Source organism: Sinohyriopsis cumingii, chromosome 1, assembly GCF_028554795.1.
Source record: "Sinohyriopsis cumingii isolate HCF-2022 chromosome 1, ASM2855479v2, whole genome shotgun sequence".
Lineage (NCBI taxonomy): Eukaryota > Metazoa > Mollusca > Bivalvia > Unionida > Unionidae > Sinohyriopsis > Sinohyriopsis cumingii.
The window spans coordinates 74,531,006-74,558,696 of NC_142961.1; the positions used below are offsets into that span (position 1 = coordinate 74,531,006).

The 27,691-nt window shown below is 35.3% G+C and overlaps 1 protein-coding gene across 1 annotated transcript in view; it reads left to right on the plus strand.

Moving 5' to 3' along the window:
* The window catches only part of LOC149807132 (bone morphogenetic protein 2-like), a 29,182-nt gene extending 13,171 nt beyond the window's left edge, over positions 1 to 16,011 (plus strand). The window contains exon 2 of the mRNA XM_089962459.1: positions 12,450 to 16,011. Coding sequence (XP_089818585.1) covers positions 12,450 to 13,324 — 875 coding nt within the window. The 3' untranslated portion in view covers positions 13,325 to 16,011. The remainder of the gene's footprint in view (positions 1 to 12,449) is intronic.
* Positions 16,012 to 27,691: the final 11,680 nt, after the last annotated feature.

Below are 27,691 nucleotides of genomic sequence, written 5' to 3' on the forward strand. Positions count from 1 at the left end.
AAGTTTAGGCTTTTTTTTCCACCAATATTATTCTGTTCGTTGATTGGTAAATAGACAACTTAAATACCTCTTTACTACAACGCTATGTTGACGACAGGTTTCCTGTTACTTGTAACGTGGGTCCCAGGGTGGCCTAGTTGTCTAAAGCCCTCGCGTTTACTGACCACTGCCGTCTCACCTCTTTTTCGGGCTCGGTCAATGTGGGTATATGGGAAAGCTTACCAATAGTTTCTTGTTGGTCGGAGGATGTTTCGGGGGTGGGGTTCCCGGGTTCTTCCTCACCTAGTTATATTGGCCGCCAGGCTTGGCCTATCTTGCGCTGAAGAATGGCGTTAACCCTAAACAACAATAGCAACGAATTGTAATATAATATGCAAAAGAAGAACTGTTTTATAGCGTCTTCAATCGCAAAATGTACACAACCAATAATGGAAACGCGATAGATTCATACAGAAAGTAATGGTGTCCTTATACACATGCATTAACTGATGGCAAACCAACTCCATTCTAATATATTAATGAACGAAATTGATACCAAAGTAAAATCAATACTGAATAGTTCATCTCCAATTCAGATTTCACCAGGTGTCCAAACATATGGCAGTGGTTTGTAGCAACAAGGAAGCGTTGACAAGATAGCATATGGAGAATAAACAAAACAAAAACCTAGTGAAGACGAGGCATATATATATGACCCAGCTGTTGACTGTTAACTAACCGCGCCAGAGAACCATTAAAACATAAATATACCCGTGTATATATGTATAGAACATTCAATGCTTATAATTGGCGATCATCCATGTATGTTTATATTTACAATGGGCGGCACTTTATGTTGTGTGTTTATTTATTATATGTCCGCCCAGCTAAGCGAAGTGGCTCTACGTTCAACTATTTGGAGAATGTGAAAGACTGATAAAAAGTCAATACCATTGGATCTTTCTATCCGTGCACTAAATGTCAGAGTCACTGGTCAATATTCTATGACTGTGCAGTATAAACATGCTTTTAAAAACACATTTCTGACCAGCGATGAAATCATGTACTCTAGAAAGGCAGAAATAGAGGGATACCCACAGTCCGACCCTGATGCAGTTTCATCTGAACATTAGTGTCACCTCGTCATCTCTACAAGGGTTTCCGCTTGGCCTTTCTACGCGCTCACTTCCGCCACAATCCAGATCAGAAAAATACCCCAGTCAAACGTGGCTAGTTTTATTGGTTCCGCATTTTTTATTTTTAATTGATGTAAAATAAAAATACATGTTTGCATGTGTTTTGTTTTGTTTTTCTTTTAAACGATGAAAGTGATATACAAGTGATAGCATTCTAAAATGTAGGCATTATATATTCTTAAATGCTTGCAAAAATGTCTCTTCACTCCAAAAAGTGCCCCCTTGTTGGAAACTGGACCTCTATCCTAAAAGTGATCCTATGTGAGAAAATGTACCCATATTTGAAAGTGCCCCTTTGTTAGAGAAAAAGTACCCATATCTTAAAAGTGCCCCTTTTTTTAGAAATGTACCCATATCATAAAAATACACTTCGTTAGAAAATGTACCCCTATCATAATAGCGCCCCTCTTTTAGAAAATATATCCCTATCATAAAAATGCCAATATATTAGAAAAAGTACCCATATCATAAATTGCCCCTCTCTTAGAAAATGTACCCATATCATAAAAGTGCCCATCTGTTAGAAAATGTACCCATATCATAAAAGTGTCCATCTGTTAGAAAATGTACTCTTATTATAAAAAGTGTCCCTCTTGCCCACATCTTTGATACATGAGAAAAAAACTAGCAGGAGTTCTGAATTGTTCTCAGAGCAAGAAAGTAAGCTGTCTATGTTGGATAGATGTGAACCAAGTGCTACATATATAAAACATGTTCAGTGCATCATATGTGAAACATTTATTAACCACACATCTTAGCATTTGTATATCGTATGTAATTCTCATACCAATGATAAGCATAAGTGACTTAAAGTCCGTCTTATCAGTCTGATGTATGCAGTCAAAATTATCATAACTTATTGCAGAACTGCTCAGGGATATACACTCCAGATGCAACGGTCAAATATAAGTTGAAATGAAATATGGGTTACAGTATTTAAATTAATTATTTATTTGGTGACATCATTTATTATTACTAGATACAAAGTACAAGTCATATACAATTTAAAAACAGAAACAATCACTTGTAATAATAATAGTATTTAAATTTGCTTTTATATGCACGTTTTCTGTCTTTTCATAATGAATATATATATATATATATATATATATATATATATATATATATATATATATATATATATATATATATATATATATATGTGTGTGTATATATATATATATATATATATATATATATATATATATATATATATATATATATATATATATATATATATATATATTTGTGTGTGTGTGTGTGTTTGAACGGTTCATTACTTTTATGGAATTTTTATTCTGACATCTTTATAAGTATGACATCTTTATAAGTATTTCTCATAAATTCTCTATTCTTGTCGAGTACTTCATCGTTCCACAGGGACAGATAAGTATTTTTTTTAAGTGAACTCAAGTAAGAAGCTTTTTGATTTCAACTGTTATCAGGCAAAATCTTTGACGTTTTTTAAATTAAAAAAAAAACATTTTATTTAAGACATTTGGACAATATACTTTAAAGATTCTTTAGTTTGTACAGTAACATTTATCTTTGTTATAACAAGAATGTTAACCTCTTTACCTTTTATCATTTATCGTGTAGGACAAAATGTTTTCTTTCATGTTGGAAGGGTTTATCCTCCGAAACGTTTGCAATTATGTAGCTTTAAATATTTAGAACACACACACACACACACACACATATAATTTTTTTTCTTGTTATATTAGGCATGCAATATATTCTGTGAAAGTGACATTTTTTAAATTTTGAATGTTGCATCAGACCACCAGGGGTTTAATTATTTCATTAAATATACAAACTGCACTTGTCCCTCAGCAATTTTGTACTCTACCAACCTTTATGTATACCCCTTATACTAGACTCAGATTTCACTTTCTTGACATACACGGATTTGAATAGTCAACGAATGTATTTATAAGACAGAACAGTTTATGGCGGCATGCTGAAGGAGAACAGTAAATCTGGTCACTTAGTATAGTGCAGGTTGAACGATATTCTTGATGAATAGAAAACGTGTACCAACCCCATGCATGCATGTCAAGAAAAAATCTTGGTAACTTTAGAACATTTGTCGAGAAAGTAACTCGGTAACCTACGAACACCTGTATGTTTATATCCGAATCATTCGGTACACCTGTCTCTGTACTAATTACAGCGTGATTTGTTGAAGTACAGTACTTGTCAATATTCATGCTGAACTTTGTTTCAGATAAAAAGCTAAACTTAACTCCAGTCTCAAGGTAAAAACAAATCAAGCAAATCATAATGGCTGTGTAATATTTGTTGAAATTTGATTGATCATACTACAAGCTTTCTAGTGAATAAATATGATTTGAACTGCAGTCGACCGCCGTGTTTTATCGCGATCACCGAAACCCTTTCGATGACTTGGCACTTCTTGCTGGTACGCTGAGTAAATTTGTTTTTCGATCAAACCTGAGATTATACCCGAATTAATGTATGTACATCTCTTAAGGTGGCAGACCGCCCACTCATTTCTTAAGATTCAACACATTTTTGGGCGCAAGTCAGGCGCGTGGCCCAACGTATAAACCCCAACGTACAAGCCCCAATTAATCATTCCACTAAAAAAGGTGTGGATTTTTGTTTTCATTTGAAGCATCACAAACCTAGTCATAGCAATTAAAACATTCGCTGCATGGGTTTACATCATTAATCGAGTTTCTCTGAGATAGTGTGCTCTATGGAATACTTTAAAGAAAATAATCCACCCCGTGTTATATAACAGCCATTCAAATTGCTGGGAGGGAGGTGTGTGTGTGTGTGTGTGTGATTTGGATTTTTAACGTAGCTTTAACAATTTTTCAGTCATATCGCTACGATGTCTGCAGTGTAACAGTTTATAGTGATATCTAGCACTGGGGCATCATGCCGCAGACATGTATCATGATGTCCCACCCAGTCACATTATCTTGACACCAGGCCGACCAGTCATAACACTAACCTCTTAATGCTGGGCGCCAAGCAAGGCAGCTGCTAGTACCATTTTTGTAAGTCTTTGCTATGACTTGGCCGGGAATCGAACCCACGACCTCCCGCATCTGAGGCGGACGCTCTAACCGCTGGGAGGGAGGAACATGTCTCTTAGATGACCGCAATTTCCGTTATAGAATCGTAGGACATTGTAACCATTATGTATATTATACATGGAAGGGTACGAAATTGTTTTACATTTGATTCCCAAACATGTGCAACATTTTTCTCCTACGAAGGAAAAACTTATATAACTTGATTATCAGTATTTATTTAATAAAAATTCACCGATAATGTGACCAATTAAAACATATAAGGTTTCTGGACAGTAAAATACAATTACATACAGATTCAATTATCTGGTATTCATTGCTAACCTAATTTTCAAGTGAGTACACAACACCCCAGATCAGTGCATTGCTTTAACGTCATTTCTCAGCGCAAGGTAGGCCATACATGACGGCCAGCATAACTGGTGGAAGAAAAAGTTCGGCAAAGCTCCGGTAAGAACCACCGACCCACGGGAAGCTACTGGAAATCTTTCTCATATACCCACATTGGCTTATCCCAACACTCGAACCCATGCGGACAGAGGTGAGATGGCAAAGATCGAAAAAGAAGAGCGCTCTAGACCACTGGGCCATCCGGGGCCCCTCAGCAATGCTAAATCATGTATTTGCTCAATGGTTTCGATCTTTCCTTTTAAAGCAATCTTACATTCGAGGTATTTTAATATCCTAAAACGTAAACATGATTTGCAATGCAATCTGGAATAAAATAACTTATTCTTTAACGTTAGCTGCCTAATCATACTGGCATGAATGGCTGCTGGTAATACGAATAGACTTAACAGGATGGGTGGGTGTGGTATATACAAATTTTACGTATTGTGCGTAATAAGTGAAAAGTTATAACTTATGATATTGGGCTAATGCACTGTAATTATCTTGTTACATGAGGACTAATCACGATGCAATGAGCGTTACATTTTTCATATACATTTGGCCTAGCATACTGGGGGCTGCTATGTTGGTCTTCTTCCGGTTAATCCGGTCCCCTGACAAACAGTAACTTTTAACCCTGTGGCTATAAAACTTTCGATATTGAAAGTACATTTGTGGTCGGTACCTATGATAGTGAAGAGAAACCCGAAACGTTCATGAAATACGTGTTATCAAATTACTTATTTACTTGTTTGCATTTTACTTCGTTTCCTGTCTTCACACACCGTATATAGTTCTATAATATTAATGCGCCAAAGAGTATAGATTCGGAAATAATCAGTCTCTCGTTCTTAATACCCTTTTATAGATACTGAAAAGTACTTGCCATTAGCTACTTGTCCTATGAAAAAAAACCTTATATGTTTGCATACATGAGATATATATTGAATATGAATGCATGTACGAGAATGATTATAGCTGTGGTATTCGCTGCCGCTAGTGTGTGAGAATGCACATCCTGCAATACAAGAGTGCGATTGAAGTTAAGAAAAAGACAAATTTTCAACAAAATTACGAAATGAATAGGTAAGATATATAAGCAGTTGCATACTTTAAAAAAATGGTACTCCGTTCAGTTCGGTTGAATGTTACGACTGAATGTTAAACTAAGTATAACGCAACGAACGATATTGCTGTACACTGCATCAAAGTATGTGGACAAAAATGTATGGATTTTTTAAATATAAGTTATTCTTTCATACACTCACTGCTAATGATGCATGATGCTTAACTGAAAAAAATAGGACATCTGTATTACCATAACTTTTAGCCATTTCTTCATACACACAACATAATCCCCAACCACCTGTACTAAATTATGCATGACCAATAGCAATGAAAAAGGCAGTTCAACAGCCAAAGCTGTCGACAGTAACCTGTTTTCAAATCGAAGATTCCGTATAGCAACTTCAAATATTAAATAAAACGGCGTATTCAATAAACTTAGCAAAATATATTAAATGAGAACTCCACAAACAAGCTTCGTAACATGAAACCTATCAATCGAAAGTGGCATCCCTCGCATAGAACAAATGGTAATGGAGGTATTGTCCAGATCGTGTATATGACACACATAGCAACCTCGTGCATACCTTTTGACGCAGGTAGGACACACATACCAGCCTCGTACATACTTTTTGACGCATATAGGACACCCATACCAGACTCATGCATACTTTTTGACGCGTATAGGACACATATACCAGACTCGCGCATACGTTTTGACGCGTAGAGGACACCCATACCAGACTCATGCATACTTTTTGACGCGTATAGGACACATATACCAGACTCGTGCATACTTTTTGACGCGTAGAGGACACCCATACCAGACTCATGAGTACTTTCTGACGCGTATAAGACACATATACCAAACTCGTGCATACTTTTTGACACGTATAGGACACACATACCAGACCCATTTATACTTTTTGACGCGTAAAGACACACATATCGGACTCGTGCATACGTTTTGAAAGTAATCATCAATTAGGGTGCATATCCTGCCAATGTTCACCGACAGTGGAACACATTATGATATATATCGAAATCCATAGCGTGAGACAGGAGTATTTTGATGTGAGCTCATTTAAAAACCTTGATGATGATGTAGCACCGGATAAACTCCTTTATGCAGGAAATGTGATTTATTTAACATATGCAGACTGTTTTAAAAATATTTATAATTTATAATTTATTTTATATTTTATATTCATTTTACAGAATGTTAACATCTATACTTTTAGATATCTTGTTGTATTTCGCCATGCCTTTTGGGGGGAGGGTTTATTTTCCTAAAGTTGCTTGTGCAAATATTTATATTTGTATTTATAAAATGTCTTTTAATTGGCATTATATGGGCAACATTGTACTGACTTTCTGTAAAGCGCTCATACATAACGTCCCTGAGAAGTACGCACATCGTGTCGAGCTCTTGTTGGTTTCGGTGTTCGATTCCATACATGTAGCAACACTAGATACTGATTTAAACGCACGCAATAACCATCTGCGTTGTCTCCTGGTTTACATGTGCCATCATTCTGATATCCAACCGCATATCCTAGCAAATAACGCTACTGTCAATGAAAGATAAGCACTCACCTCATTTATTCGAACTCATGCTAGGAAAAGTAATATCGTGTTAAAGATCAAGGCTCGAGTTCCTAAAATAGCATTCGGTTCGCAGGTCGTCCACTTAGAATAAACTAATATGTTTTGTGAAATAAACACAGTCTTTATTTAGAAATGTAATGTGTCTTCACCTGTTGATAAATATAGGTAAATTCCATATTGAACATCAGGGGATCTACCAAATTTTCATTGTCGGTTATAAAGTTCGCACAGGTAAAAATTTGTCTCACTCTTGTTAGTGATTAAAATATGTCCTTGTCATAGCAGAGTGGCGAGTCCATGAAACGAACCACTCGAAATAAACTAACTCTCTCTCTCTCTCTTTATCTCTCTCTCTCTCTCAGAAACTACGTTGATTAATAAATTAAACAACCAAGTATGTTCTTTCTTTATTCGTGCGTGGCTTCCTATGACTAATATCTCGGAGTACTAGTAGCCGTTAATAATGCAAATGACTTTTATGCTTCACTGAACCAGATATAAACATTTATCAGCTCGAACCGTCGTAAAATATCGAAGAAATTCAAGGGGAAATATGGGAAGTGGGACCAATTAAAATAAAGCCCATTGACATTCTCTTTACCCAAGTACGGATCTACACACACACACACACACACAGACACGCACATACACATACATATGCACACACACACGTCCAATGAAAGTAATGTACCTATTATAATGTGTGTGTGTGTGTGTGTGTGTGTGTGTGTGATATTTGGATATTTAACGTAGCTTAATGTCTGCATTGTGGCAGTTTACAGTGATTTCAAGCTGGGCATCATGCCGCAGACATGTAGCATGATGTCCCACCCAGTCACATTATCCTGACACCAGGTCGACCAGTCCTTACACTAACCGCTTAATGCTGAGCGCCAAGCGAGGCAGCTGTTAGTGCCATTTTTGTAAGTCTTTGGTATGCCTCGGCCGGGGATCAAACCCACGACCTCCCGCATCCGAGACGGACGCTTTAACCACTAGGCCACCGGAGCGGTTACCTGTTATCATAATTTTATCTATAGTGACGAGATTGATCTGAGAATTCTATAAGTTTCACAGCGATCCATTACAAAATCGGCAATAAAATCTACAGAACTAATTGCGCTTACGAGAATGGGTCATACACTGCATTCAGTTGTAAAGCGAAGGGCATTCTTCCTAACGAAAATAGGTCAGACACTACATTAAGTTGTAAAGCAAACGTCAGTCTTCCTAACGAGAATAGGTCACACACTACATTAAGTTGTAAAGTAAACGTTAGTCTTCCTAACGAGAATAAGTCACACACTACATTAAGTTGTAAAGAAAAGGGCATTCTTCCTAACGAGAATAGGTCACACACTACATTAAGCTGTAAAGCAAAAGTCAGTCTTCCTAACGAGAATAGGTCACACACTACATTAAGTTGTAAAGCAAAAGGCAGTCATCCTAACGAGAATAGGGCATACACTGCATTAAGTTGTAAAGCAAAAGTCAGTCTTCCTAACGAGAATAGGTCACACACTACATTAAGTTGTAAAGCAAACGTCAGTCTTCCTAACGAGAATAGGTCACACACTGCATTAAGTTGTAAAGCAAAGGGCAGTCATCCTAACGAGAATAGGGCATAACACTGCATTAAGTTGTAAAGCAAAAGTCAGTCTTCCTAACGAGAATAGGTCACACACTACATTAAGTTGTAAAGCAAAGGGCAGTCTTCCTAACGAGAATAGGTCACACACTACATTAAGTTGTAAAACAAAAGTCAGTCTTCCTAACGAGAATAGGTCACACACTACATTAAGTTGTAAAGCAAAAGGCAGTCATCCTAACTAGAATAGGGCATACACTGCATTAAGCTGTAAAAAAAGACAGTCCTCCTAACAAGAACCATGGGAGTAAAGTGATTTGTCCATACGTGCATCGTCAAGTTCTGGTCAAAATATTTACCAAACATGAAAGTATTGGCTGCCATTGTCATAACGAAATATTTCTATCGCATGCGTGATCAAGACGACGTCAACAAGACGAGTGACCATGTTGCAAAGTGTTGTGTCGCGACAATGTGATGACAAAGTGCTGTATCTATTTTGTCTTACTGACATGTTGCCACAATATAGCAACCAAAGTATGTCAATTTGTCATGTCTTTTTAATAATGCCAACAAACTGCAGTCAGCACTCGTTTTGTTGACAATACAGATTTTGTTTTGATCACAAATCCAGTAGAAATATATTGTCATTTTGACTGGAGACTGAACTTTCGTATCCAAGTTTCATGGGAATCCATGAAAAACTGCTTGACTAGATACGCTATCAAGAGTGTGTCAAACACTGCTTTAAGTTACTTGTGGAAGTATTTATTTGCCGTCGTTATGGGATGGTATTTCATTAGCATCGCAATCAAGACGACGTATTTGACTTGAACAGGAATGTCTAATTAATGAACAGTGTTGATATGTCTAAGTAAACATGACAACAGATTGATCTATTTATATCGATACATTTACCTGTTTCCATAACAACCAAAGAGTATGAAAATATGTCGTCTTGTCGATATAATCGTGTCAACACGTTCGTTCGGTAATTCGTCTTGTTAATGTAAAAGCCGTTGTCTTGATCATAACATTATAAAAATATATCTTCATTATGATCATAGTAATGCTTCCATTGCTACCAAACAAACATTGCAAAAACTCCAAATTACTGGATCAAAGTGATACGTCGATACGCGTATCTTCACGCCATTACCGCAGTAGTTATCTGCTTTCATTACAATCATCAAAAACCTGGGGGACTAGTTACGCTAATGAGACTGTTTCATGAACTACTCCACTGTACAAAGGACAATAATTTAGACCCCGAAAAGTGATTTGTTGAATTGCGCATCATCATGGCATGGCCGTACTATTAGTCAAGTTTGATCGTAATCCCTCAAAAACTATGGGACTAGCTGCCCTAAGGAGTGCCGAACGGAAGGAGGGACGGGCTGTTGGACGAAGGGAGAATTGCTGTATATCCGTACCTTAATAAGCGGGATGTACATCTTTTAGCATTGCTGTTTTTTTTTTCCCTAGGTAACTCATCACACTGAAGGGTATAGGATAAAGAAGCCTGCACTTGCAACATGCACAATGGAGAGAATGTTGGCTACCTCTATGCTACTTTCATGTACTGTGGCTGAAATTTCTTTATATATGTAATTGTTCAAATCGAGCATGATCAAAGCACACATCTGATGAAAGTGGCTTCCTCTATGTCCTCGAAAAAACAACCTGAATTAATCCAAAGTACACTAACTTTAGCAGACATTACGATACGGAAAACTATATGTGATATTTGACTTACCACACCCTCCAATCCTGTTAAGTATATTCGTGTTATCAATAACCCGTAAATATGTTTAACTGGATTTGTTAGGAGATTAGCGATCTATCTTTATTCCCATATTTTTTAATGTATTAAACAAGGCATCAAGTACACGTTACTAAGGCAGAAACATGTGCATGGCAGACATTACTATCCAGCAGTTCCTCTCTTACAATGCCACCAATTCTGCACTAATAAGGTGGCTTTATAAAAAAGTGTGGATTCTTAATAGGGAGGAAAAAAAATTAAAAACATACTTTTTTGGTTTCTGACAAGATGGCCTTTTTAAAACGATGATCTTTGATTAGAGGTGTCTCTAAAATAGGGAGCCTTTGTACTACAAAGCCGTAACCAAAAAAAAAACAAAAAAAAAACAACACTATGACTCAAGAGAAGTCGATCATACTGTACTCTCTTTTTCTTGCGCTTTTAATACAACTATAATTTGCAACTATTTCCATATTTCCCCAACATGTGGGCCTCTATTGTTTTTTGTTTGTCCCTTGCAATGCAATTGAAATGCATGATGACCTTGGTGATGCTGATATTGACTCAAACAAAGATATTTTTATGTGAACTATCTTCAAATTAGGACTGCAAACCGGTTGGTTCGGTAAGGCACGACCCACCTTGATTGTACTATATTACAGTACAAAATTTATCTTACAGCGTTCACGCCCAGGTTGACATTGTCACCGAGTAATGCTATAATCATGTTATTTATCCGTTTCATTTCTTTCGTGAAGTAACTTTGAAAGCACTGGAAACTGTTGCCCGATATTGTTAGACAAACTGAATCACTGCAAATATTGTTTAGTCTTTTAACTTGATTATTTTATTCGTATAAATATTTGTTTGATGTCATTCTGTGAGAAAAAGGTATGCACGTTTATTTTAAATTCAGCATTTTGTTTGTTTGTTTGTTTCAACATTCAAGTGTAATTCTGTTTCTGAAATACGATAGTTATTTCTACAGGTGCTAACTTATTCTTGATAAAAGGTATTTAAAGAAATATGGCTGAATTTAATTTATGGAGATAAGTAAAACACCCCTTGGCTAATAGAATCCATGGAGACAATTCAGACACTCATTAGCTAGTAGAATCAGTGGAAATAATCCAGACACCCATTGTCTAATACAATCCATGGAAATAATCCAGACACCCATTGGCTAACAAAATTAATGAGAAAAATATTTAGGCCCTTTATTCGATAGAATTCCTTGAAATAATTCAGGCCCTTAGCAAATCTACGTGTGAAACAATACTGAAACACAGTGTTATGGCAGTGATCATCCCATACCCGTGTCACAACAAGGTGTCATTATAAATACAATAATAATGTTGAATACAAACAATAAAATTATTAAATTTTACCTAAACTTTAAGTTTAAAAAGCTCCGCACTAAGAAAATCTCACATGAATATCATTACTCAGCGTTCATAACGGCATTGATTTAAAAAAAAAAGTCTTTGCTATCTTATGGCTGGGTGTTTGAGGTCGAGCACCACACACTGTTCCAATCATTCTCCCAAGAAATGGTGAAGCTGGTTAGTGAATAGAGGGGCTGGGTGGCTTCAAGGCCCAATCCTCTGTTTCGGGAACTCTGAAGATTGTATCACTCCGTTGTAGACACTAGGCTTGTGGATGCAGATATGTGTGCTAGGTTTTCGGGAAGCGGATACGAGTAATTTATATTTGTTTTTCAATTTTGCACACAATGGCTAAAGAACCAGGCTTAAATTGATTTTGAAATAAGTATGAACTCTTTCTACTTGCAGAGCACATACCATCTGGAATTCAACTTGAAGCTTGGAAGACTCAACATGCGTACAGGCTCTATTTCAATACATCACTCAGTCACCCGGACGATGCAGCTAGAGAACTTCATATTCATTCTGCAAAACTGAACCTTTTTAAAACGTCAGTTAGGCCAGAAAATCTGAAAGATAAATTTACAGTAGATAAGGCGATTAGGGTAAACATATACCAGATATTAAGCTTCAAAAGTAACTCAGATTATAAGAGGAAATTGATTGATTCCAAAATAGTTTCTGTAGCGTCTACAGGATGGGAAACCTTCGACATAAAGCCTGCAGTTCAGGATTGGGTGGACAGCCCGGAAAATAACATTGGAATTGAAATTTGTTCCGATTCGCAAAATCTGGACGATGTTTTAGATATTGCAATGTCAGAACCACGCAATAGGAATATATTTGCGCTCACAAATACCACAGATTATGGAAATTCCACGTTGCCAGTTCTTCGAGTGTACACAGAAGAAAGGTCTGTACTAAAAAGGGCCAAACGAGATGAAGATAAGGAAGACTGTACAATTAAAGATGGCGAAAAGAAGTGTTGTCGCTATCCAATCAAAATAAGTTTTAGAGAAATTGGCTGGGACAACTGGATTATAGCACCAGCGGACTACAACGGGTATTATTGCGCGGGCTCTTGCCCATATACACATAAAATGGCTAATACCTTTGCGGCCATTAAAGCACTTTTGCACTTGCGCAATCCATCCATGGTACCATCTCCTTGTTGCTACGCAACACGACTAAGACCGTTTACGATACTTCATTACGATGAGAATAATAGATATACATTCAGTGATTACCCGGATCTAATAGTGGACCAATGCAAATGTGGCTGATTCCAGCAGGTCTCGTCATCTCTGAGGAACTACGAGATTAATAGTAGATTGACTCTCGAATTGTTAATTTTTGTATACTTTGTTAATTAATTTATTTATTTATTTAAAATTGTTAGACAGGGTTGTAATGACGCGTCTGGTAATTATGTGGAGGTTTGATTTGTTTATAATCTACTGATTTATGGAGATCAATGTTGTTAACATCAGCTTTGCCTACTGCTGTTCTGTTGCTGACTTGGTTATATGTGTGTGTGTTTTGTGTGCCAATGTTTCATTTACCTTTTCATTCTATCAAAAATGGGGAATACTTTTTATAAACAAGTATTTAATCTTTAGAGATTTATTTCTGTTCATGTGGTTAAAATATTGTTTCGACACACACACACACACACACACACACACACACACACACACACATCGATATCGTTGAATCTATCATCCCGCATCCTCCCAATCTTGCAATTTATTGAGTTTTCGAGGAATTAATTGCATAATTCAACACTTAACGTTCTCCACTTACCGAATGGAATTGATATTTACTAAACACATCTATTCTTTGCCTATGTATAGGTGTTAACTCCATACCTTTACTGCAAAGATACAGTTAGAGGACCGTAAGTCGTAAATTCATTTTGAAGATGACAAAGTAATTGGTCACTTGTAGGGTGTGTAGCTTTCTGGATCGCCTTAGATTAGTTCACTGATCAACCTTTTAACCTAAGAAAACGATTGAAATCCTCTCAGAATATGTATACATTCAGGTACTCAGTAGTTGTATCAATAGTACCACTTGATATACGTAGTAGTTTGTATCAAGGATACCACATGATATGCTTGGGATACCTAATTGTATCGATGGTACCACTTGATATGTTCATATAATCAGTTTATTTAGACTTATAAATTAAACTACGAAGCCAAAGGTGGCTTTGATAACAACTGACTTATTCTACGTGATTCTCTAAGATTTACTTGAGCTCGTATGGTTAGTACATCTTTCTTAATGAACATATATGATTTACAGACACTCACCCATTATTTTGTGATAAACATTTCTTTTTTTATATTCCAGATGATACTCTGATATGCATTTAGTTAGAAGTCGTATACAAATTAAGTGTAATTATAGACCGGTCTTATACAAATTCTTTTTGAAAATGAGAGACAATGCCATATTTTTGGGCTACACGTTAGTTTTATTGTTCACGTTGGGCTTATGCAGTCCTAAAGATTATTGCACTGATGTGAGAGTTATTATATGATACGTTCATTTGACTAAAAGGAAATATAAATCATGTTCTTCTTTATTTATGTATTCCTTTGAGAAACGACCCCATTTGTATTTCGTACTGTGCTTCTAATTTACCAAGACAATAGTTAAAAAAATAATGTCTGATGATTAACAAAACTAAAACGTTTTGTTTTTACAATGTGATCATGTAACACGTTTGCTAGCAGAACTGCGTCTATATGTATGAATGATAATTTTATCGTCCTTTTAGTGCACCTGTGTATTGCCAGTGTCAATATTGTCTATCTGCCACCCTCTTCTTAAGTTAACCCTTTTCTAAATGAATAAGTAAAAACTTTCACAAAGGTACATTGAAATCAATATAAAAGTATGTCAACTTCTTTGTCATCCTCAATTTTATTTCAATGAGTGGAACTAGAAAAGTACAGGAGAAAATCGTTTGAATAAACTTTTTTCTGTATTGTCGTTTCATCTCCAATATATATATATATATATATATATATATATATATATATATATATATATATATATATATATATATATATATATATGTGTGTGTGTGTGTGTGTGTGTGTGTGTGTGTGTGTGTTGCTCTAACTCTGTTATTGTAAGTTCCGTTTATCTGAAGCTATGTTTATGCGAACGCTTTCCTGTTGCCAGCAATTTTGAACTAAGGACGTTATAATAATATCGCGCAAAGAATTGTCTATTTCAGTTGATAAAAAATACAGTGCATAGACTTGTTGATTTCATTTGATATAAATCAGTGCACTTAAATATCTATTTCAGTTCATATAAAACATAATGCATGGAAATGTCTATTTCAGTTGATATAAAACAGTGAATTGAAATATAACATGACATTTTCAACTTTTATTTACAGAACTCTATTACAGAATAAACCACACAAAGGTTTTAATTAATTCAAACTATTATTATTATTAACCTTAATTTCCCGATCACTGCTGACTGTTCATTGGAAAAACATTGTTGAAAACAAAGCAATGAAAAGGATAATTACATATATTAAATTAGGATGAAATCTGGAACTGTTTGATAAAACGGGGCCAGCTCTCTTTCTGTCACATTTAGGTTCAACAGAGCGTTATTTTGGTATTGCTCATAATTTGAAGTAAAAGAAACGCAACAGAAAATTCGCAAATAGTAATTCGTGAGTTCTCAGCAATTTATGCGTCGTTGGATTTTAATTTCTACTATGCCCTAATGTTGTATCGCTGGCTGTATGGAATTATACCATATACGGAACTAACTAAATATACTACATATAGAATCTCACTCAAATGTTTGTATCGTACGACTTGTCTTTTTTAAATGTAACTAACAAAGTTTCAGCTTTCCCCGACATCTGTGATGCACACGAAAGGCTTTCGTTGTTTAATGTGGTCTACAATGACCAATTAAATTATTTTGTTCATATATGTTTCTTTTTGTATTTTATTCATAATATGATATGGTTAGAATTGTCCAAGTTAGAAAATGAGTCATTTCTAGAAAATGTTTCATGTGCATGGCTTTATCCTCTCAAATTGTATTCTTTTTTCATCCCATGTTGCTCTCTCTCTCTCTCTCTCTCTCTCTCTCTCTCTCTCAACTAAACTCAAACTCAAACTCAAAACAGCTGGGAGCAGGCTGACCTAGCAATGATACTGTTTTTGCACGGTGTCAACATAGTTTTCATCGTCTTTTTTTTTTGTTGTTGCTATATTTCACTGTCACTCTATTTAGAACATCGTTCATGCCAGTGTGTGCGAGCTAAACCATGTTAAAGAAGATACACAGACTACAGAAACACGTGCGGGAATTTTTCTTCAGTGCGCTGCTTTGTGTTATATGGTCCTGTGTGTGAGTTGTTTGTTTCGTTGCAACCGATAGAATTTCTCAAAAAAGCAAAGAGAAAAAACGAAAAAACACGCAAACAAGAACAACATTCATAAGCCGCCTGCAACAAAGAAAATTCCATAAAAACGCCAACTGAAAGGCAAGTGATTGAACCTAGCGATTACTTCAGTACATTTAATTTCAATTGGGCGGGTTGTTTTTCTTGTGAAGTTGACTATTAACCTAATTTTGTAAGCATCCATTTCACTGGTTTATTCATAATTACAAAACGATTGTTGATGGACAACAGCCACCATACATTTTTTGACAGGTTTTCTGACACGCGCTTACGTGCGTCAGCTGAAATATGTCATTCACTAACACGCTATTTACACTGTAGATAACCCTAGACATTTAGGATACAGTTACCATGCACGGAATACGCTAAAAGACGTGGTAAAATGCGTCAAAGAAAATTGAACGATTTCGCCTTTACTTTTCACACTTTGTAGAAAAGCTGTTGTCCACTGAGCACTTTGCATTCTGGTCCCCGAAAAGTCAATTACTCGTCATAAATACGTTCCTATTTTCATGACTACTCTGACACAATGTGCCTGGAGTATGCAACAATTGTACTGGAATTCCATATTTCAAGAAATATTCCCATTAATATACGCCAATAACCGACAGTCACAACTAATAATAGATATATAAGACCCTAAAAAAGATCTTGGAAGTTTATTGCCGGTATTGTAAAAGTTTTCTTGGAAGTTTTACTGTCCATATTACAAAAAAATATCGAAATTATGATGGGCAGTACGTTCCACTATTTACGCTTATAATATGGTCAAATAGCGGTTTCAGATATAAACTATATTAAAACATTTGATGCTGATCAGAGGGTATACATTTTTAAGAGTTGGTTTATATACTATTACAAAGAAGTACTTATTATGTCTGTATATGTCCGACACCGCCACAAAGAATCCTGAGTTTTTCAGAAGGACGTGTTAAAGGATCAATCAATTATTAAACTACTACTACTACTACTACTACTACTACTAATAATAATAATAATAATAATAATAACAATGCTAATGTGGGCATGGATAACATAGTGGCAATGCAATTGCTTTGCACCTCTGTGATCTTGAATTCATCTCTCTGTTTCAGGAAAGGTACATACGCTCGTTTCGAGGATGCTTTCGCTATTTGTTCCTTCTAAAATACCGCCAAGCCAAGCCAAGCCAACATCTCGGCTGTCAAGAGTAATTTACCAAAAATCAAGCTAATATATCAGCCATCCAGAGTAACTTAAACTATGTAGTCAGAGCTTGCTGTACAATCAACTTAAAATAATAATAATAATAATAATAATAGCAACAACAACAACAACAATAGTAATAATAATAACAACAGAAATAATAATAATAATAATAATAACAATAACAATAACAATACTACTACTACTAATAATAATCTCTTAAGCTGTAAATTAAGAAAATAATCATTAGAAAAGACTAGCCGAACTATTTTATCAGAGCTGCATTACTGCGATCCAAGTTTGTTCGTTTCAGATAACGAAAATATCGGAAGGCTATGAACGGATCAAATGCGAATTTGAATCGTTTCAAACCTCTTTATCGGAATACATCCTAACTCCACTGACATTTTCATAGTAATTATAACACAGAATGCTCAGATCGCCTGACTGGTGTTTATTTACTCATATGGTGATGCGTATATTTTTAGCGTGTATGCTATATCGAAAGAAATCTTCTTCCGCTAATAGCTGATGAAGTCGTAAAGGAAGTTGTCAAAATTCCTTGTGGTCCCAAACAGTTTTGAATCAAAATATACGTACTATGATTATATTTGAATATGCAAGTGATTGGAAATGATGATAATAGTTTTTTATATAATATCATATTTTTTATTGAAGAACATTTAGAGGTAAATTTAAGCGTAGTCATATGATCTGACAATATTTTTGGTTCTAGGTGCAAAAAAACAAAAAAAAAAAAAAAAACAAAAACGAAATGAAACCAAACCTGTTTTTAGCGGCTACATGTGGAAAACAAGAATAATTGCCTAGAAAATATGTGGCTGATTAAAGATATTTTTGCTCTTCGATTCTTTTGTCAAGAGAACTTAATGTGGGGTCTTTCTAAAATGAAGTCGTTTCAGACGTGTGTGATTCGGTCAACCACCATTTTTCAGCACATTATAGAATGTATGTGGCGGCCAGTACGTTTGGTGGAGGAAGAACTGGGAAGAACCACAAACCCACAGGAAGCTACTGGCAAGTCTCACATACCCAAGTTGGCCAAGTCGAGGAACCTACCCGAAAGAGCGAGCGTCTTTGAGACATGTAATTATTAGAGCTGGTCTCTATAGTGAATTTGATGGTATTTTCGATGAGTTCGGATTATAATTTCAAAACGAACGAGATGAAAAAAGTATGTAGAATAAAGCGAAAAACGTATGGCGCTAGCTGACAATGTGACAGACAAGGGACTGCTATTGATGAACAAAACAAAATGGCGCCTATTGTACGATATTTTCTTTTCAAAAGAATCCATATGCCTAAAAGTCTGATGATCGGCACACACACACACAAATAAAATAAAAAAAAATTAAAATTAAAAAAAAAACACCTACAAAACTTCATAAAATTATTAGTCTGAGAGTAGAAATGAAACAAAAAATAGAACGGAACGAAAGAACTACTACTACTACTACTACTACTACTACTACTAATAATAATAATAATGATAATTTTTTATTTAAATAACGGCCAGACAAAACTGGAGAATGCCAAGAGTCAGTGAGTTTTTTGTGTGGAAAAGATGATTCATATGACTGGTGTCATGGAGGACACGATGTCGGAGCGTGACATGCATTGCGATAAAAAATGATATTTATTTAAATTCTGACATACATGGTCTTGCACGTAACTGCTGATGTGATGATATACAGAACAGTGACCATATGTATTCAGGAAACAAGTATACAATGCACATACGGTGTGCAACTATTGCTGCCATAAAAAGTCAAATCTGTGTTCCGTGTACAATGTAGATAAAATGCCTAGTGGTCTAGGACACATGCAGTTATGTACGTCTTCCATGCACAGTGTAAATTCGAATGCCTAGTGGTCTAGGGCACATGCAGTTGTGTATGTCTTCCATGCACAGTGTAAATTCCAATGCCTAGTGGTCTATGGATCAGGTTGTTGCGTATGTCTTCCATGTACAGTGTAAATCCTGATGCTTTCGAAGTCTAGAAAACCCGTGACCTGAACTAAAATCTCGTCAAGAGGTTTACTTCGATAAGAGTACACCTCACTATCTTGGAACTAAGGCATGCTTTTTCTTAAATGACATCATCTTAGAGTACAAATCCGCATAATAAATAAAACTAGCATTTAATATTATTTACTCAATGACCCTTTAATCTATAATCCTTAAAATAAAGACACAAAATATAGATATACATAACAGTACATTCTTCACTTCAACTATGATCTGTTAATGTAAGATTTATTTACCAAATATATAAGTTACTTGACACTTGAGTGGAATTCACGTCGCAAAAAGGACAGATTGCTTTAAAAAAAAAACAACCAGGAAATCCAAAGCGGCGAGTTGTATATTATATTTTTAAAAGATGAAACTTAACGCTACTTATGGAAAAGAGCTGAACTCGCAGATTATTAATGTTTAAAGCTCTCCTTTGACTTCTTCCTCTATTGGTCACAAAATTCACTGACAAGTCTTTTTATTTTCTTTATTTTTTTTATATTTTTTTTTGTGTGCTTTTGTTTAGGTTTCTCCAAAATGTTCAGGCATTTTAATATTGCTGTAAATTAAAATGTCAAAATCGAGGAAGAATGGAAAGAATTGCCCAACAATAAATCTCTGAGTTTTGAATGATTCATTCTAATGTGTACTAAAATGTACAAGTTCCTTAGTATGAATGTAATTAAGATACATTAAAGTGTGGAACTTTGTTTATTAGACGTGAACCAGGTAGTGATTTTATTGCAATTTTAGCGTGAAGTAATAATTGTATAGTAATTATAGCATGAAGTATATTTTTGCAAAGATAAAAGTTACATGTGAACGGGAAATATTCTAAAAGGAAATTAGTGACATTTCTGAGGTCCTTGTTAAAGTTCCTTTTCTTCTTCAAAAAGGGTGACAATAAACAATACATAGTCTAAATACTGAAAATCTGTAATAATTAGCTTTCATAACGATAAATAATTTTTGGAATGAATATGATGAAAAGGATACAACCAGACAGACAGATAATCTATTTAATCAGTGTCATTTGTACACTCAGAGCTCTTTGCTCATTCTCGACGTTAATCTCCTAACTTGATTGAATGACAGTATGTCCAATCATTTATAAAAACGAAAATCATGTGTAACTGAGTGCATCTTCAAAAAGATCTTTAAACTTTGAAGAGACAAAAATGAAATAATTTTGTGTCAAACTAAAAAGTTATTCTTTAGATAAGTAACCTTTTCAGGAACACATTACTGACATTAAATCAAGCTTGTCAACTCTATTCAGCCATGAATTATCTGAGTTACTCGGAAACTTGTCAACTCTATTCAGCCATGCATTATCCGAGTTACTCGGAAGCTTGTCAACTCTTTTCAGGCATGAATTATCTGAGTTACTCGGAAATGTCATAACAGTTTGAAATTAATTTGCGGGCATTTGTTTGAAACATGAGATTTGCTAATTTAGACAACATGTTGGCATGATTTCCCCTAAACAAGTTCGTGGATTACTTTTTGCTGATAGCAACAGATTCTAAACATTAATTTTACTTTGATATGGCGATAAGTCATTCAGTAGTTAAATGGGTCAAATTAACAACAAGTAATGGACAATAAACACTTTTTCCATCTAATATCCCTGTCTTAGCTAGTATCGATCAATCAATCAATCAGATTTCAATACTCAATGAATATTGTTAGATGCAAAGGGTCTTTTACTGAACGAATCAAACAGCGTGAGACTGCGTGTCTTTCTAGTCCATGTCTTCCCCTATGTACAAAGCCCTCACGACAAACGTCGTTGTCAACTCCAATACTACATTAATTTGTTTAATCAAATTCAGCAATTGAATGGTTTTTCTCTTGTCTCACATTTGTATGAACGATTGGTTCGCCTTTAGAGCCGAATATTGGTTCTTCACCGCATGCTATACACAATACGGCCCAAACACATAAACAAAGAATTACAGCAATCTACATATCACGTATATCTAAAAAATATCCAGTTAATTTCATATGTTAACAGATTATGGAGTGTACATTTTACGAAACTAATTCATGCTGTCATTAGGTCTCATTAATACTTTCCATTTATATCGTCTGCATATAGAAATTTTATAATTACTCGGGTTGAATAGTAGCTTCACAACACCGACTGCCAATAACAAACAAATTATCACTCAAATGTATTACGCTATGTATTTTCCACTAAGATTATTTTTCATTGAAACTGTAATTATTCCAGTACCAGATGATACATTTTCTCTATTTTATCATCATATCATTTATCTTAAACAACTAAGATAATTTTCTTAAAATAGACTTGAACTGCTCAACAAAAGATTATAATTTTTATTAATGTACAAAACAAACACACACACAGATATATATATATATATATATATATATATATATATATATATATATATATATATATATATATATATATATATATATATATATATATATATATATATATATATATATATATATATATATATAATTAGCACATCGGGCATTGGAATAATAACTTAATCAATAATCAATAGGACAATAATATAAAACAATTAAAAAGTGTGACAATAAAAATTAAAAGAAGCTAACATGAGAGAGAGAGAGAGACAGAGAGACAGAGAGAGAGAAGACAAAACAAAAGAAAGGAAAATCGTCTGAAAATTTTCCAATATAGTTTCATCTTGCATGATTCGGTTTAACGTCCAGGATATTCTTCTGATTAAAGAAATAATTAAATGAAAAGTATTCTATATTTGTATGGACAATCCAACATGTAGCGACCCTGACGTCGTCAGATTCGGAAAACAAGTATTTGTAGATCTCCAATAAATTAATGAAATTTATCAAAATTATATAGGGACCAGTAGTCCTATTAGCAGTAAAGCCATGCTTCTTAATATAGAAATACTTCATGCAGCACCTTTCTTTCTTGGCATACGCAATGCAATACTTTTTTCAAGCAGATTAAAATCATGTTAGCTCCCATCTTTAACAAAGGCATCAAAGCATCAGTCTTCATTGAGTATTATACAAAGGACTGTTCAATAGTTTAAATATTTTGCTTTTGAAAGCAACGACTAAAAATTGTCGCCAAAATAATCTTTACGGAAGAACGAACAAGTTGGTATTAACATATGCCGGAGCTTTTTTTGAAATAACTTTTAGAGCTTAACATGCCTTAAACGCCGAATTCAATTTTGTTCTCATAATACTTACATATTTTTAAAGTAACCTTCATTTAATGGAGTTTTAGATTGATTTTTTTACTTAAACATTGAAAACTCATCAGCTCTAAACGTCCTTTGGAAAGCATTCTCCATTATGTCAGCTAGAGTGTTTAAACGTTTTGGGCCAAACTGAATTGTTGTACATGCTGTCAAAGGGTTGCGGAACGGAAACAATAAAAGTTTCCTTATTCCCAAACGTAAATTTACCTTGAAAGTATCTAAGACTGCAAAGACGGACAGACTCTTAGATACTATACATTTTACTCACCCATCTAAGAAGTCTTGTAGTAACCGACTTTATTTGATTTTGCTTTCTATTACTTGATATAAAATTGAAAAAATTGTATTTATTTAATTATTTTATTGAAAATTTACTGGAGTGGATCAAAACTTGACCGTAGCACATATATACTTTGGAGGTAGTAGAAAGAGTGTCGTAAAACCAGGAATAGCTGCTGTCAGAGAGCCTTTACATTAATTCTGTTAGTAGCAAAATAGTATGTCCTGTTGCAAATGTTCTTTACACTAATTCTGTTAATAGCAAAATATTATGTCCTGTTGCAAATGTTCTTTACACTAATTCTGTTAGTAGCAAAATATTATGTCCTGTTGCAAATGTTCTTGATACATCCTTTCAATTAACCGAACGATTACACAATTCAAAACCCAGATGCCTATATCAAAGTTTTTTAAAAAAAGAATTCTTTAAGAGATTACGCCTACCAGTTTAGAATAGTTGAGAGTCCAATTATTCCTGATACATTTAAATAATTTGTAGTTTGTCAATTTTCACAAAGACATTTCGTCAAGATTAGTTATAGGCAGCACAACATCTGATGTTCTCATGCCTATTACAGTAGTGATAGACAGCATAACATCTGATGTTCTCATGCCTATTACAGTAGTGATAGACAGCACAACATCTGATGTTCTCATGCCTATTACAGTAGTAGTGATAGACAGCACAACATCTGATGTTCTCATGCCTATTACAGTAGTGATAGACAGCACAACATCTGATGTTCTCATGCCTATTACAGTAGTAGTGATAGACAGCACAACATCTGATGTTCTCATGCCTATTACAGTAGTGATAGACAGCACAACATCTGATGTTCTCATGCCTATTACAGTAGTGATAGACAGCACAACATCTGATGTTCTCATGCCTATTGCAGTAGTCATAGACAGCACAACATCTGATGTTCTCATGCCTATTACAGTAGTGATAGACAGCACAACATTTGATGTTCTCATGCCTATTACAGTAGTAGTGATGGACAGCACATCTCATGTTCTCATGCCTATTACAGTAGTGATAGACAGCACAACATCTGATGTTCTCATGCCTATTACAGTAGTGATAGACAGCACAACATCTGATGTTCTCATGCCTATTACAGTAGTAGTGATAGACAGCACAACATCTGATGTTCTCATGCCTATTGCGGTAGTTATAGACATCACAACATTTGATGTTTTCATGCCTATTACAGTAGTGATAGACAGCACAACATCTGATGTTCTCATGCCTATTGCAGTAGTTATAGACAGCACAACATCTGATGTTCTCATGCCTATTACAGTAGTGATAGACATCACAACATCTGATGTTTTCATGTCTATTACAGTAGTGATAGACAGCACAACATCTGATGTTCTCATGCCTATTACAGTAGTAGTGATAGACAGCACAACATCTGATGTTCTCATGCCTATTACAGTAGTAGTGATAGACAGCACAACATCTGATGTTCTCATGCCTATTACAGTAGTGATAGACAGCACAACATCTGATGTTCTCATGCCTATTACAGTAGTGATAGACAGCACAACATCTGATGTTCTCATGCCTATTACAGTAGTAGTGAGGGACAGCACAACATTTCATGTTCTCATGCCTATTACAGTAGTGATAGACAGCACAACATCTGATGTTCTCATGCCTATTACAGTAGTGATAGACAGAACAACATCTGATGTTCTCATGCCTATTATAGTAGTAGTGATAGATAGCACAACATCTGATGTTCTCATGCCTATTGCGGTAGTTATAGACATCACAACATTTGATGTTTTCATGCCTATTACAGTAGTGATAGACAGCACAACATCTGATGTTCTCATGCCTATTACAGTAGTGATAGACAGCACAACATCTGATGTTCTCATGCCTATTGCAGTAGTTATAGACAGCACAACATCTGATCTTCTCATGCCTATTACAGTAGTGATAGACAGCACATCTGATATTCTCATGCTTATTGCAGTAGTTATAGACAGCACAACAGCTGATGTTCTCATGCCTATTGCAGTAGTCATAGACATCACAACAGCTGATGTTCTCATACCTATTGCAGTAGTTATATACAGCACAATATCTGATGTGCTCATGCCTATTGCAGTAGCTATAGACAGCACACCAGCTTATGTTCTCATTCCTACTGCAGTAGCTACAGACAGCACAACATCTGATGTTCTCATACCTATTTCAGTAGCTATAGACAGCACAACATCTGATGTTCTCATACCTATTTCAGTAGCTATAGACAGCACAACAGCTGATGTTCTCATACCTATTTCAGTAGCTATAGACAACACAACAGCTGATGTTCTTATACCTATTTCAGTAGTTATAGACAGCACAACAGCTGATGTTCTCATACCTATTTCAGTAGTTATAGACAACACAACAGCTGATGTTCTTATACCTATTTCAGTAGTTATAGACAGCACAACATCTGATGTTCTCATACCTATTTCAGTAGTTATAGACAGCACAACAGCTGATGTTCTCATACATATTTCAGTAGCTATAGACATCACAACAGCTGATATTATTACATATTGCAGTAGCTGTAGCAGCTATTTATACACACTTTTATATGATCATTTTTTTCAGCCTATGACCTAACGATAAGTGTTCTTTAGCTTTTGAGTTAATTGCATTCAATTATTCCAAAAGTCTCTCCAGTTATGTTAGATATCCAGCTAATTGCGATCTTTTACTTTCAACACTTGCCAGCTATTTTTGCTTGCATATTCTTTTAAACCTAGGATCTGCTTCTTTTCAGATATCTTTGTTCTCTCTTAAAGTGGTTTTTCATGCATGTGAACATCGTATTTCATTGATTCCATTTTTGAATTGACAATTTATACAGATCTTAAATAAGTCCACAATCCTTGCGCCTCTCGAGTGGTTCGAAACCATTTCACTTCACGTGTAAGTTGTCAGCTTTTAAGTCTTCTTTGGTATGCAACAATAATAGTTCCAGATTCTCTTACATTTTTGACAAACAATTAATTGATGCATATTTTTTTCATCACGGTATCCTCAGAGGCATGTATTGCTCGCCTTTGTGCAAGTATATTCAGCTTCGGAATCTTCATGATTATGCTCACATTATTTCCCTAGTTTAGTCAAAACTAAGAAGTAATTTCCAGTTAGGCCTGCTGATGTACCACATTTTTCTAGTATGCATTTATTTTCGCTTTTGCCTAGTATTTGAACACCTTTACCAGCTCATTTTGCACAAAAACAAATGCAATCTATAAGACAGCAATATGGAAGTCATGAAGACAGTTTACACTTTATCTATTTTGAACATTGCATTTTTTGTACAAGTTACATGCGGAGTTTGAACTACCTTAATTGGATATAAAAGGATATTACTTGTAACGTCGTCCTCTTATAAAGAGGGGTGGTTAATTGGGTTTGGCTGCGTTATCCAGAGGATGACCTCCCTCCATATTATAGCCCGGCGGGAGTGAAAGAAGAATGGAATTTCAACAGAGATCTGAGCGAGAATACTGGGAAGAAATAAACAATACGATCCCCCTTTGACAAGAAAATAACAAATTTAATCAGAACAAATTAAAACCGCAATTCAGATTCAAGTTAGATTATATAAGTAGAATTTAACAGGTGTGTCAAATTTGGATTTATTACATCATTATAACGAGACGTGTAAAGAGCTCAATGTCTACGATTGATTGCATCACCTTCATTCACTTTGAACGTATATCAACGTCTCCTAGTTCATCCTTCCAAACTCTAGGTCCTGCACCTTCATGGACTTCCTGGTCCCTTTATTCTGACCTCGTCCTTCTTACTTTCTTTTCCCCGTACTCGTGTCTTTGGACTGTCTCTTCCTTCTCTCCGAAAGCTGTTCCTCGTCGCTGTATTTTCAGGACTTGCGCGTCCTAGCACTAAACATGCCGACTGGTCCCCTTCTTGTTTCACGAGGAAAGCACTAATCTGTAGGCTTCCACAGAGTCGACTAAGTGTCCCCTACTAGGAAAATTTCATACTAAAGAATTTCGACTAGGGTCGTCACTTTAAAGTCAGATTGCTCTGAAGTGTACGCCCTAATTTATTCTACCCAATTGTAGGCAAGGGTCCCTAATCTTTTCCAAAGAAATAATTTCTATCATCAGATTTAGACAGCTCAGATTCTGTGTACGACAGTGCGTGACAATTTTCCCTTTGCAAATATGATAAGTGGACATAGGTTCCTACCAAGCGGTTAGTGTTTACTTCTAAAGACCGTTTTAAGATACCCCGGTCAATTTCACTGGGTTGGAAATATTGTTCCTTTGAAGTTTACACTGACATGTGGGAGATGAACGACGAAAGTTCGAAGTGACCTTTCACAAAGACTTCTCTGGCTTAAATGTGATAAGACTTTAATTGCTAAATGCATTCAACTTTAAAATTGCTGTAATTCAAAATTCGACACTT